The 13,259-nt window shown below is 54.1% G+C and overlaps 1 protein-coding gene across 1 annotated transcript; it reads right to left on the bottom strand.

The window, feature by feature from the left end:
* Positions 1-3,872: 3,872 nt before the first annotated feature.
* Positions 3,873-11,144, bottom strand: KIAA2013 (KIAA2013 ortholog). The gene is made up of 3 exons (XM_008151876.3): positions 9,901-11,144; positions 6,137-6,990; positions 3,873-4,563 (listed from the first exon to the last, which is right to left on the bottom strand). Exons 1-3 carry the CDS (start codon positions 10,931-10,933, stop codon positions 4,546-4,548), a joined length of 1,905 nt encoding a protein of 634 aa, XP_008150098.2. The 5' UTR covers positions 10,934-11,144; the 3' UTR covers positions 3,873-4,545.
* Between the last annotated feature and the right edge of the window lie 2,115 nt (positions 11,145-13,259).

Consider the following 13,259-nt stretch of genomic DNA (forward strand, 5'->3'; position numbering starts at 1 on the left):
TGGGGCTGTTTGGATGCGAAGTTTCCTAGTGAAACTGGGCAGAGTTTGCAAACTGATGATGCGTCAGACAGTCCCGTGGACTAACTGCCACTGAGAGCAGAGCGTGTTACTAACCTGAACTGTCATTTGCCCCCGGGAAGGGGCGCCCGGTGCAGCATCGCTGCTGAAAGAAACGGGAACTTGGTCACGAAGTCCAGAGTCTTGTCCGCAAAATGTTTACCGGTTGGAGATCACCAACCGGCAAACGTGCTCCCGGGCATCGCGTGGGTGGGGCCCGGCGCCGACATTTGCTAAATGCAGAGCCTGTCGCGCCGACCTTAGATAAAACTTCTTACATTTATTTGAAGATGATTCGTGGGCACATCTACCCACAAACATTGTTCAAGGAGGGAAATACCAGGCGAGTCCCAGCACCTTTCCAACTCTGTTAAGTGTTGCGCGTATTGTCAGTTTTGACTGCTTTTTTAAATAATTTTTTAGGTTTTTCTATAACATGTTATAATTATAAGTATTGTTGTTTTTCTGATGATGTGATTTAGCCTTAAAACTAGAACTGGGTCATTTGTTAAAAACAGGAATGAGAAAGACATTTGATGATGTTTATAATGTATTTGATAAAACTCAGCGCGGGAAGTTAATTTTTCCCCCCACCAATCCCATTGGCCAGAACTTAGTTTCTTTCTTTTTCTTTTTTTTAAATATTTTTATTGATTTCAGAGAGGAAGGGAGGAGAGATAGAGAAACATCAATGATGAGAATCATTGATCAGCTGCCTTCTGACGACCCCTACTGGGGATTGAGCCCGCAACCTGGGCATGTGCCCTTGACCGGAATCAAACCCAGGACTTTTCAGTCCCCAGGCCAGTGCTCTATCCACTGAACCAAACTGGCTAAGGACAGAACTTAGTTTTTGACCACACCTAGCTGCAAGGCAGGCTGGGAAATGTAGTCTTTCTTCTAGGCAGCCATGAAGGCTGCCATGGTGTGAGAATACCCAGGAAGAAGACTAGTCGTATCTGCCCCCATAAAGGACGGAGGGAATCTATCCCGAAGTTCTTTCCTTGGGATCCATTTCTCAGCCTCCCACGCTGCTCTCTGTGGCCAGCTCTTGTGTAGAGAATCATGAGCCCAAGCTCAGGGAGCCTGAGACGTACCCACAGCCCAGCCGGCTCCCTTGGTCCCAAACACTATTCAAGTGATAAAATGGTATTATTCTTTCCTTCCCCCAGACCAGCTGCTCCTCACATGACCGGCTCTGGTCAGTCAGAATCAGGCGCCTGTAGCCAGTGCTTTCTCTGGGCTCTGAAGGCTCGGTGTGTATCCAAAGCAGGGTTTTATCTTGTTTGTTGTTCACCTTTGGCAAAAACAGAACCCAGTGTAAGGAGCACTCCAAGCCCCCAGCTTACAGTCAACAATTCAAAGGAAGCAGGTTTGCCCTAGCTGGTTGGGAACTGAAAGTTCCTGGGTTCTATTCTGGTCAAGGGTATACGCCCGGGTTGTGGGCTTGATCCCCAGTAGCAGGTGTGCAGGAAGCAGCCGATCGATGATTCTCTGTCATCATTGATGTTTCTCTCTCTCTCCCCCTTCCTCTATGAAATGAATCATATAGATAGATAGATAGATAGATAGATAGATAGATAGATATAGATATATATATATATGTGTGTGTGTGTGTGTGTGTGTGTGTGTGTGTGTGTGTAATAAAATAAATAAACAAAGGAAGCAGGTTTCTTAGAGAGATGGCTGATCCCAGACATGGGCCAGGAAAGGCTCCCAAGAGCCCAAGATGGTATCATTGGACCATCAGGAAGATTAAGAGAAGAGTATCCCTAATTTCCTCTGGGAACCACTCCTCTCCTATTATTATTCATTTTTCAGTGGTTTGAGGTTGACATCCCTGCCCAGCTCTGAGGAGGTGGCTTGAGTGGCCTAATCTAATTACCATGCCCCTTGCAACCTGGCAGTGACTGGCTCATGGCTGGGCCGTCCAATGAGAAGTGAACCTGAGCACTTTGAATAGGAATGCTGGGACTCAGACTCTGTTGGCCTTGCTAGAAGGGTGTCAGCCTTGTGATAGATAACTGGCCATTTTGTTACCACAAAGGCAGCCAATCTGAGGACAGAAGCCCATCTACCAGAAGCAAGAGATGAATCCTGCTGAAGTCACTTGAGTCTGGATCAAGCTATTCCTGAAGCTCCTACTACACTACATTGTTATGTGAATCAGTACTTTACCTTTTGTTTAAGCCAGTTATAATTAAGCTTTTTGTCACTTGCAACCCCTGAAGTCTTATTTGAAACACAAGGATTAAATGGCAGAATGCGTACGAATGCAATTCAACAAGCATTCTTTGAACATCTGCCCTGTGCCAGGCCTTGTGCTAGTTTCTGGCTTTCCAGAGATGGTATAGACACTGCCTTCCCAGAACTTAAGCACAGAGTAAAGGTTCGTCAAATATAACTCCCCCCCTCCCCTCTTTTGTCACCCAAAGGCCAGCATGCATGGCCTGCTAGGGGATTCTCAATGAACATTTACTGAAGCAAACAACTGTCTGAAGCTCCCACTGGCCAAAGTCCCAGGAGCCAGGAGTGTCAGGCTGTAGGTAGCTTGTTCAGGTTGAGGCTGTTTGACTGGCAACACCCAGTAGCTGAGATGATCCCCCGCTCCCTGAAGTCCTTTCTGCAGGAGGGGAACTGCCCCACAGCCTGGGGCGATGAGCCCAATTGCCAGACCCCTAACCAGACTTCAGAAGCTCAGGCCACTGCTGCTTCCAGAGAAGGGGTCAAAAACAAGGCCCCACAGTGCAGGTTATCTTGTTCTGAAGGTTTTCAAAGTCGGGCATCCTTTGAGAATCTGAGGAAAGCTACAGGACCTCTCATAAAAGTAAATAAAAATGCACATACATGTTGCAATTCCAGGGGTTACAGGCCCCTTGAAGCTAGTTATGAACTCGAGCAAGAAAGCTCTAAGGTTCCCTCCTCATCTAAGGTCCTGTGAATCCCTGGATTCTTGGTTTGTTATCATCCCTGGAACGTTCTGTTCCTTCACTGGAAGAATATGCTTGTCTTAGTCTGTGTGGCCTCCGATAATACCATAGGCCAGGGGGCTTATAAATGACAGGAATGCATTTCTGGGTCATTGGCTGGCCCATTTTGGGGAGCAGAAACCTCACGGGGTGCAGTTGGGTGTGGCAGATGGTATGACATGCCCTCTAGTCATCGCATTAAACCGGAAGCTGCCTGACCCAGGCTGGGGAGTGGGAGGTGTTTCCCAGCTCTGCACTACCAGAGCGGGAGTGAAGGTGCCCGGCCGGGGGCCGCCAGGGCAGCTGGCAGTAAAGCTGAGGCTTGTTGACTCCGTCTCCTGGCCATCTGTTGTGGGCCCTTCCGCTCCTTGGCAGACAAACCAGGCTTCCCGGCGGCGAGGGGCTGCTGCAAACACAGAGGACCACAGCCTCCCCAGGTGGGCCGCCACGCCAGCTCAGTCCTGTGTGGACAGCGGCAGCTCCACTCTCCTCCCCAGAGGCCGGGTCAGACCTTCGTTTTAGCCACAGCCGGCAGAAGCCAGGGCAGGCAGGTCTAGGCGACTTAGGGCAGGAGGGGGACAGGGACTATGGCAGCGAAAGGACCAGTGATGCTTGGACCAGCCCACAGGGCAGGACCACCCAGGGAACCGCCCCCCCCCAGCAGAAAAGTGGCCGCCTCCACATCTGAGTGGATGCCTGAGAGAGGAGGAGGAGACGTGGGAAAAGAATTCCTATCGTCACAGGGGGGCGAGGTGCCGGCCCTTCTGCTCCAGACACCACCCCAGTCTGGTGACCGAGAGAGACGGGATGTCCCCAAAGGTTTCAACCACACACAAACGGACCATGGAAGTTTGAAAGAGATTTATTTAAAAACAGAACAAAAGAAAGCTTTGGTATTTCAAAACCAACAATCAGCAATCACTAGAAACACTTCCCCTGAAGCCCAGAAATACAAAGCACAGACCTCCACGGGCTCACTGGAAAGGGACAATGTGCAAACCCGAGGGTGACCCGAGCCCCGAGCCCTCCACACAGGCCACGGGCGGCCCCGGCTGCCGCCCCTGCGGCGAGCTCAGAAATCACCACCAAGAATCACCGTCTACAGTGGAAGGAAAAGCCATCCAGCAAAATCTCAGCAATAAATTAAAAATTCAGTCAAGAAGGAGCACATTAAATTAGGAAAAAGCCCACAATTTCTCCTAGACAAGTCTTTTCAAAAGAGTAGAGTCTAGTTCCTGGGCAGAGGAAAGGGGGAAAGTGGAAGGAGTGAGTTCAATTTCAAGTATTTTCCATATGGGTTCATTTTATTGAGTCGGAAGCTTACAAAAGTCCACTGGCCCCTCCCCCCCGCTCCCCAATGCGAACTCCTCAACATCCACACGCGCTTCTGCGTCACTGCTGTCCCCAACAAGGCACAAGAGGGTGGGTGCTTTCAAAGGATCCCTTGTTCGCAGCAGCAGGAGTGTCCGTGCTGGGTGTCTTGTGCAATTGGTGGCTGAAAGCAGGGCTGGTGGTTCACTCAGACACTGGGATCTTCCTGTTCAATTAACAAAAGAAGCTGTTACTGCTCGCCGCCAACCCTGTGGACAGCTACAGAAACTCTACGGGAAGCCGGCCACGGAGACCGCCTGCTGGCGCCCCACCCGCGCTCTGAGCTGGAGTGGCAGACAGCTCCGGCCCAGGGACAGGCTAGGACTGCTATGGATTTGGTGGTCTGGGGACTCCTGGCCGGTGCAGAGTGACCACCGGGCTCTGCTGCGGTGTGGCCAGCTCTAGCACAAGCAAACTGAGGGACATGGGGCAGTGCCCCATGAAGGCAGTTTGGCTCGTCCCCCTGACTGTGTGGGGAACCAAGGTGAACGGGTGTCTGCCACTTTAAGGGCAGAGAAGCCCCCCAACCAGCAGGGAGAAGCAGCCTGGGGCAAACAGAGGCTGCCACCCCCGCAATGTGAACCCGAACCCGAGCTGAACCGAACCGAGCTGTTCTACGCAGCTGGCCCAGGAGGCTCCCGGATGGTGTCTGCACATTGCTTTTTGATCTGACTTTGTTTGTTCTTCAAGCTTGAGGAGCTCAGACCTGCCTCCCACCCGGTTCCCACTCCTTCAGGTCCAATGCTCCTTCCTCCTCCAAGTCCCGGCCACAAAGCCCTCGGGGGAGGTGATGGGGCATTTCTCCTGCGTTGCCCCTGGCTCTTTAGCTACTTGAGAACGCAGACCTACACCTTCCTCTTCCTCTCTACTCTCAGTCGGAGGGGAGGGCAGGGGCAACAATCTCCGCTCTAGCGCTTCCTCCTGCGACTGCCAACAACGGACTCCCTCCTGGTCTTTCTCCCAGGAAGCCCTGGTGGTGCGAAAGCACAGACGACTGACCGGGTGACAGGGCAGGAGGTGGCCTCCCGAGACATCAATCCTGATGTCCTGAGATATGGTCCAGATACGAGCCCCACAGCAACTGGGGTCAAAATCAAGGCTTCACAGGGCAAAGCCATGTGAGGAACTGAGGGGAATGGCCTTGTCTGTGCTGACAGATGACCCGCTCTGGCCCACAGTGAGGGCTGCCCGGGTTCGGATGGGGGTCCCCCAGCAGCTGAGACAGAGGCCTCAGGGTAATCTAGGGCAGGGGTCCTCAAACTTTTAAACAGGGGGCCAGTTCACTGTCCCTCAGACCATTGGAGGGCCGGACTATAGTTTAAAAAAACTATGAACAAATTCCTATGCACACTGCACGTATCTTATTTTGAAGTAAAAAAACAAAACGGCAAAAACACCCGCATGTGGCCCGCAGGCCGTAGTTTGAGGACGCCTGATCTAGGGCTTTGCTGCAGTTATTTTCAGATGCTGAGATTCATCTGGGGTGGGGTGGGTGGGGGGACAGCTGCCCAGGTCCCTGGGAGGCCAGCAGGCTCATCCATCCGCACCTGTCCCTTCCTAGGGTCTCCTTTCACAAGTCACTTTTTATTGTCCTTTCAAAACACACTCGCTCCTGTCTAAGAGTTAAGGGTTGAGGGCACTGGCTTAGAGGGCACCCCATGATGCCCAGGCCTCACCCCGTCCTAGATGAGGACAGAAAGCGAGGCCGGGCCCTGGCTCTGACGACACAGGCTTTATACCTTACTCCTGAAGAGGGGCTTGGCCCCGGGCCCACAGTACTCATTGTAGATGAGCTTGAAGAGGAAGAGGTGGAAGAGGGTGATGAGGGAGGCCACGCTGAACCAGAAGAGGAAGGGCAGCCCCGGGTCCTGCTGGGCCATGTGCTCGTCGTGGGCCAAGATGGCCTTGAGGTGCAGCGTGTGCCGCAGGTCCTGCAGGTGCGTGAGGTCGGTGGAGATGTAGAGCAGCGGGGTGATGGGCTGCGTCACCATGACTGGGAAGGTGTGGCCCTGGGGCGCCGAGGTCAGCTCCACGGGCTCCTCCAGGCAGCCCGCTTCGCAGGCGTAGATCTTGACGGGCTGGCCGTGGGTCTCCACGGACACGTGCAGGTATGGCTTGCCCTCGGTGTCCGCGAGCACGGCCAGGTTGATGTGGTCGTTCTTGTAGCGGATGCCATGCAGGGCGTAGCTGTTATGCAGCACTTCCGGGTCGGCCTGGAACTGGAGGTGGTTCTCGGTGAACTGCAGCCCGCCGAAGCTGAGCACCATGCCCTGCAGGATGCCCGGGGCGCCCACCTTCACCAGCCCCTTGCAGCCGCGCTTCTGCAGGGTCAGCTTCCACAGGTCGGAGAGCTGCAGGATCTGCTGGATGGAGGACAGCCGGCCGGGCCAGAGGTTCTCAGCGTGCATGGTGGCGTGGCCACTGAAGCAGTGATCTTCATAGTTGAGCGTCGACTCCATCTGGTCTCGCTCCCTGTGGCTCAGGCTGGGGCTGAGCAGTGGGGCTGTTGAGCAGGACAGCATGTAATACAGGGTCAGGTTCACGGTCAGGCCAGACGGGGTGTGGGCATCCGTGATCTTCTTCATTTCCACACCTGTAACGCCACCAAGACTGCAGGTTAAGGAGGATGCATGGTACGAAAGGGAGAGCAGCAGAGACACAGTTTCTGTCCCGAGGGATGAAAATGGCAGATCCAGTTTCTCTGGAGTAAGAGAGCATCTTCCTGCCTGGCTTCCTCACATGACTAACTTGAGCCCTGTGGGCCCGAAACCTAAAATCTTATTAAAAGGCAGTGGCACCGCCCTGACTGGTTTGGCTCAGTGGATAGAGCGTCAGCCTGCGGACTCAAGGGTCCCAGGTTCGATTCCGGTCAAGGGCATGTACCTCGGTTTCGGGCACATACCCAATAGGGGGTGTGCAGGAGGCAGCTGATCGATGTTTCTCTCTCATCGATGTTTCTAACTCTCTATTCCTCTCCCTTCTGCTCTGTAAAAAACTCAATAAAATATACTTTAAAAAATAAAAATAAAAGGCAGTGGTGCCTCCTGCCAGAGCCCCAAAGAGCAGACAGAGCCAGACCTTGGCACCAGCCATATGGAGTCAAGTAGAAAGTCCACTCCAGGACACTGTCATTCATGCCCTGGCCAGCCCTGGGCTTCTCCACTCTATCCTCTCCCTCCAGTCCTGTAGCTTTTTAAAAAATGTTTATGTTTTTACTGATTTTAAAGAGAGAGGAAGGGAGAATAGAGAGATAGAAACATTGATCAGCTGCCCCCTGCACACTCCCTACTGGGGATCGAGCCTGAAACCCGGGCATGGGCCCTGACCGGGAACTGATTCAGTCACCTCTTGGTTCACGGATTGGCGCTCAACACAGAGCCACACTGGCCAGGGCCAGTCCTGTAGCTTAAACATCTGAACACAAGATCTCCAAAGTCTGTATGACCTCTAGACTCAGCCAGCGACCCGCCCGCTTGGTGTCTCCATCTGGATGACAGGCATTTTTGAACCTGACGTGGCTGAATTCTTCCAGCCCCAAACCGATCCTTCCCTAAGTTGTCTCCAGACACCTGCTCAAGCCCTCCCCGCAAACTCAGGAGTCACCTTTGAGTTCCTCCTCCCCGCAGCCAGTCCTTGGAAAGTACTGGCAGCTCTGCCTCCAAAGGTGTCAGAATCTGTCCACTTCTCCCTCCACAGTCACAGCTCTGGCCCAGCCACCCTCCTCTCTCACCTGGGCTCCTGCAGCAACCCCTTATCTGGTCTCCACGCTCCACTTTTGCCCCCATACAGTCGATACTCTGCATACAGCAGCCACAGGGACCTTTAAAAACGTGCACCAGCCCTGACCGGTTTGGCTCAGTGGATAGAGCGGCGGCCTGCAGACTGAAGGGTCCCAGGTTCCATTCAGGTCAAGGGCATGTACCTTGGTTGCGGGCACATCCCCAGTAGGAGGTGTGCAGGAGGCAGCTGATCGATGTTTCACTCTCATTGATGTTTCTAACTCTCTCTCCCTCTCCCTTCCTCTCTGTAAAAAATCAATAAAATATATATTAAAAAAATAAAAACGTGCACCAGATGGTGGCTCTGCCCTGCTTTCCATCCCATTTACAATAAAATTCACCATCCTCACTAAGGCCTACAAGACCCTTTAGGATCTGGCCACAGCCAGCCTCCCCTGTCTGACCCTTCCCCCACTACCTCCCCCACCCCCACCCGCCCCCTCAGGCTCACTACCTGCCAGCCACACTGGCCATTCAACCAAACTGGCTCCAGCCTCAGGGGCAATGGCCTGCGGGCTGGCTTCCTTGCTATTCAGTCTCAGCGTCAGTGTTTCCTCCTCAGAGAGGCCTCCCTCACAACTGGGGCTAAACAGAGCCTGCCCCCTACTTTTACCTCCCCCTTCAGTCACCTTCAGTCACTTACTTTTAACCTTTCTCCATAGTACTTTTGATTCTAGAAAGCTATCTTTCTTATCTATTCAAATTTTCAGTTTTCTAATATTTGTCTTCCTCCCATCCAGTTTGAGCTGCACCATGAGCACAGAGAGCACCATGAGCCAGGGACTGTGCTCTGTCCACTTCGGTCTTCTCCAGGGAGAACAGACCCTGGCGGCGGCAGGCAAGCACTTCTTGAATGAATTAGAGACTCCCTGGGCGACTAAATATAAGGATCCAGACAACGAGAACCCTGCAAACCCAAACCTCTCTCCTCTAGAGCAGGACTCTTTGTGCTTCAACAGTCAAGGGGAAGAAGTTTTCCTGTGACAGAGCATCCCACCTGCTGAAAGAGGTCCCACTACCTCCTTGTGAAAAAAACTGCAGCCTCCTCAGCTAGGACACCTCAGCCTGGAGGACGCCGAGAAGCCCATGCTGGTCACCAGCCAGACTCCAGGGAACTGAGGAAAGCATCGGGGTGGGGACTGACCAGGCCTCCCTCTGCCTGCCATCTGTATCCTTTACAAACTGACCCTCTAAGTCCGTGATCGGCAAACTCAATAGTCAACAGAGCCAAATATCAACAGTACGACTGAAATTTCTTTTGAGAGCCAAATTTTTTAAACTTAAACTTCTTCTAACGTCACTTCTTCAAAATAGACTCGCCCAGGCCATGGTATTTTGTGGAAGAGCCACACTCAAGGGGCCAAAGAGCCGCATGTGGCTCGCGAGCCGCGGTTTGCCGACCACAGCTCTAAGCCATTTTGCTCAAACCAGGCCTCACCCACAAGGACAAAAAGAAGACCTACCCATTCCACGCAGTCTTACATTAGAATCTCATTAAAGCCCTCTGAGGTAGGTGCTACTGTCATTACTGAATACAAGTCCAGAAAGATTAGGCTACTGGTCCAGGTCACACAGACACTAAGTGATGGAGTAGGGTCAGCCCCAGGTCAAAGGCCACGCCCAAGGTTTAACCTCTGCGGACGACGGAGGGGCATCTGCAGGGTGGACCATGTTCACCCTGGTGCGGGGTGTGGACTATGAATCCAGCACTTGCCACGCCTCACCTGGGCTGAAGAGCTGGGCCCAGAGGCGCTGGTGGTCCTGAAGCAGCTCGGCTGCGGGCATCTCCAGGAGCTCCAGCATCTCCTTCCGTGCCAAGTCCTGGAGCACCTTGAGCTCCTTGGCGCCTTTGCTTTTGAGCGCTTGCGGGTTAACCGGCCCTGAGATATGCACCACCCACAACACCGTCTCATCCAGTTGCGTCTTGGGAGCCACTTGGAGCCGGTCCACTAGTTTCTTGGCGGCCACCACCACCAGGTGCACCAGCCCCGAGGGAAGGAGCGGGGACAGGCCCGAATAGAGAAGGAACTGATGGTCGCCGACCTTCTCCAGGGTACTGGTGTAGGCCCTGGGCACCGGCCCGGCAGTGGGCCCCACAGTCTGCAGCGTGGCCACGCGCTCCGTGGGGTTGTTGAGCTGGATGCGCTGCAGATAGACGTGGGGTCGGCCCCGGTGCGCCAGGAAGTCCTCTTGCAGCAGCGCGCAGTCGCGGCCGGATCCCGTGACGAGGCCAGAGACCGAGGCTGGTCCGGGGACGGCGGCAGCAGCGCCGGGGCCCGGGGTCCCCAGCTGCAGGCAACGCACCCGGCGCAGCAGCCCTTCACGCAGCAGCAGCACCGACTCTCCCGCTTCGGAGAGCGCGTTCAGCGGGCGCAGCTGCACGAAGGGCACGAAGTCCGGCGCCACGGCGGGCTCCCGCTCGCCGGGGGTCACCCACAGCCGGTTGGCAGCCACGTCCAGGGCCAGGAAGCCGTTGGCCACCAGGGCCGGCACTCCGGGGCCCAGCGGCACCGCCTCGCCGCGCTCCCGCAGGCCGCGCCAGGCGCGGGTGGCCGCCTCCAGGCAGGCGGAGGGCTCGGCGGCGCCCGGCTTGCCGCGGGCCCAGGGCAGCAGGTGCAGGCCGCCCGCCGCGCGCCGCGCCCCGGAGCCCCCGAACCACAGCAGCAGCAGCAGGATGCCGAGCAGGCAGAGGAGGCGGCGGGCCCAGCTGCTCGACAGCAGCCCCGGCAGCCCCTTGAGCCGCTGCTGCAGCCACATCGGGCCGCCAGGCGCGGGCGCGGCGCGGGAGCGGCCGCCGGGCCCGCCGCCCCGCCCACCGGCCCGGCCGCCCGCGCCTCACGCTCCAGCCGGGACCGCGGGGCCCACCACGGACCGCGTCGCAGCCGCCGCGGCAGCCGCCACCGTCCCTTCTTCCTCCTCCTCAGTCGCCTCCGACCGTCAAGCGCCGCCGCCGTCAAGCGCCACCGCGTCTTTTGCGACACATGGAAAAGAGGGGGGCGGGGAGAGGGCGGGCTTGGGAAAGGGGCGGGGCCACGGCGGGAAGGGCGGGGAGCCGCGGGGCGGGGTGTGGGGTGTGGGTTGGGGGGGAGGGGGAGGGGTTGGGGGAGAGGGGGAGGGGTTGGGGGGGAGGGGGAGGGGAGGGGAGGGGGAGGGGTTGGGCGGGTAGTACTGGAAGCATCCAACCAACTTGTAAAAAACACGGAGTCGGCCAAGCCGAGCACATGCTGGGCCCCGTTTGCTACTGATGGAGTCAACAGACCTAAGATTTAAAAGTAATAATAAAACTTTTAAATGTAAAAATGACGATCCTCACCGCAATAAAACAAAACAAAAAGAGAGAGAGAGAGAGAGAGAGAGAGAGAGAGAGAAGAAAAGAAGAAAAGAGAAAAAAAAGAAAAGAGAAGAAAGTAACCCCTCTAAACTAGACTTCCTAGGAAATACGTTGCTGACAACTCTTCCAGACCTGCCCAGCAGCACGTAGGACACAAGAGACAGACATCCAGCCCAGGACTGTCCATGTGTCGACCACACCAAGCCGTCTTCATGTCAACCCTGAGTTTTAACTTATTAAATAACACGAGACACTAAAGTCTCGTGCTTTGAAAATGCCTTTAAATTGTGAATCGTCGATGCAAAAGAGACGTTTCGCTTTGTTCCTGGAGGAAAACATTCACATGAGCACAGGGCAGACAGTGGGGTCATTGTCCCCACTTCGCTGTCAGGATATTCCAAAGCCAGACAGTGCTTCCCAGTTGTTGAAAATTAACCGGGTATTTGAGGCGGCTTCCTGTGGGCTGTGAGCAGACCAAGATGCGTTTGCCAAGTTGCAAGTCTGGGTGATGGTACAGTACCCCCTTCTATCCCCCCAAGGTTATTATCAAAACACAAAATTCTTTTGTTTTTAATGTCTGTTTTTTAAAAATATTTTTATTGATTTCAGAGAGGAAGGAAGAGGGAGAGAGAGAAACACCAATGATGAGAGAGATCATTGATTAGCTGCCTCCTGCACATCCCCCACCGGGACCGAGCCCACAACTGGGCATGTGTCCTGACTAGGAATCAAACTGTGACCTCCTGGTTCATAGGTCGACGCTCAACCACTGAGCCATGCCCGCAGGGCCAAAAACAAAATTCTCAATTACCACTGGGAGTGCACAAACCCAGGAAAGATGCTGGTGGCCGAGCAGGAATCCATTCCCTATAGTTAGAGAGACAGGGTCCATCCAACCTCCTGACGAGGCAGAAGGACTTGGGAGGCACAGAGAGGTGGAAGCATACCAGGCCAGGTGCGTCCCACCTGTGGAATGGGAAGGACCAGAGACCCCGCCTCTCACGTTTTTGAGGAATGAATACGTTAATGCAGACAAAGCAAGCAAGGTGCCTGACACACGCTAAGTAATTTTTAATTGGAAACCCATGTCATTATTTTTTACAATTACAAACATCCATGAAATAGGCATATATCTTGGCCCACTTGTATGAATTTTTTTTTTTTTTGGGGGGGGAGCAATTTCTGGAAGCAGATTCCTAGTCCAATGAAAGGCTCATTATTCAGGAACTCCCTTGCCACTCTCAAACAACCCAAGGGAAGGAGACTCACAGGAAACGGTCAGCAACACAGCCACAACAAAGCCAGGGAGTCAAGGGGAAGGACCTCGGCATCAGGCTGCCTGGGTTTTCAATCTTGGCCTTACCCCTTGCTAGCAAGTCAACTAACGTCCCTAAACCTCAGTTTCTCTATCCATCAAATGGGGGTCATGAGAGAATAGGGCTGCTCTGAGGCTTAAATGGACAAACACAGGAAACATTTGGCACGGTGCCTGGCTCAAAATAACCATTCATTATTTACTTTTACTAGGAAACAGGATATATGATACCAAATTCAACATGTGCGAAAGGGTGAAGAGCGACTGTAAAGTCTTCCTCCCTCCTGGGGCCCCACCCAGCCATCTGTTCCTCTCCCCAGATGCAGCCACTGCCACCGGTTCCTTGGATACTCGTCCAGATATTCTATTCGCTTACAGATATATAGGCACCTAGACATACAGTATAAAGTTTTTCTTTCACAGAAATTGTAGCATAT

The sequence above is a fragment of the Eptesicus fuscus genome, chromosome 9 (assembly GCF_027574615.1).
Source record: "Eptesicus fuscus isolate TK198812 chromosome 9, DD_ASM_mEF_20220401, whole genome shotgun sequence".
NCBI lineage: Eukaryota > Metazoa > Chordata > Mammalia > Chiroptera > Vespertilionidae > Eptesicus > Eptesicus fuscus.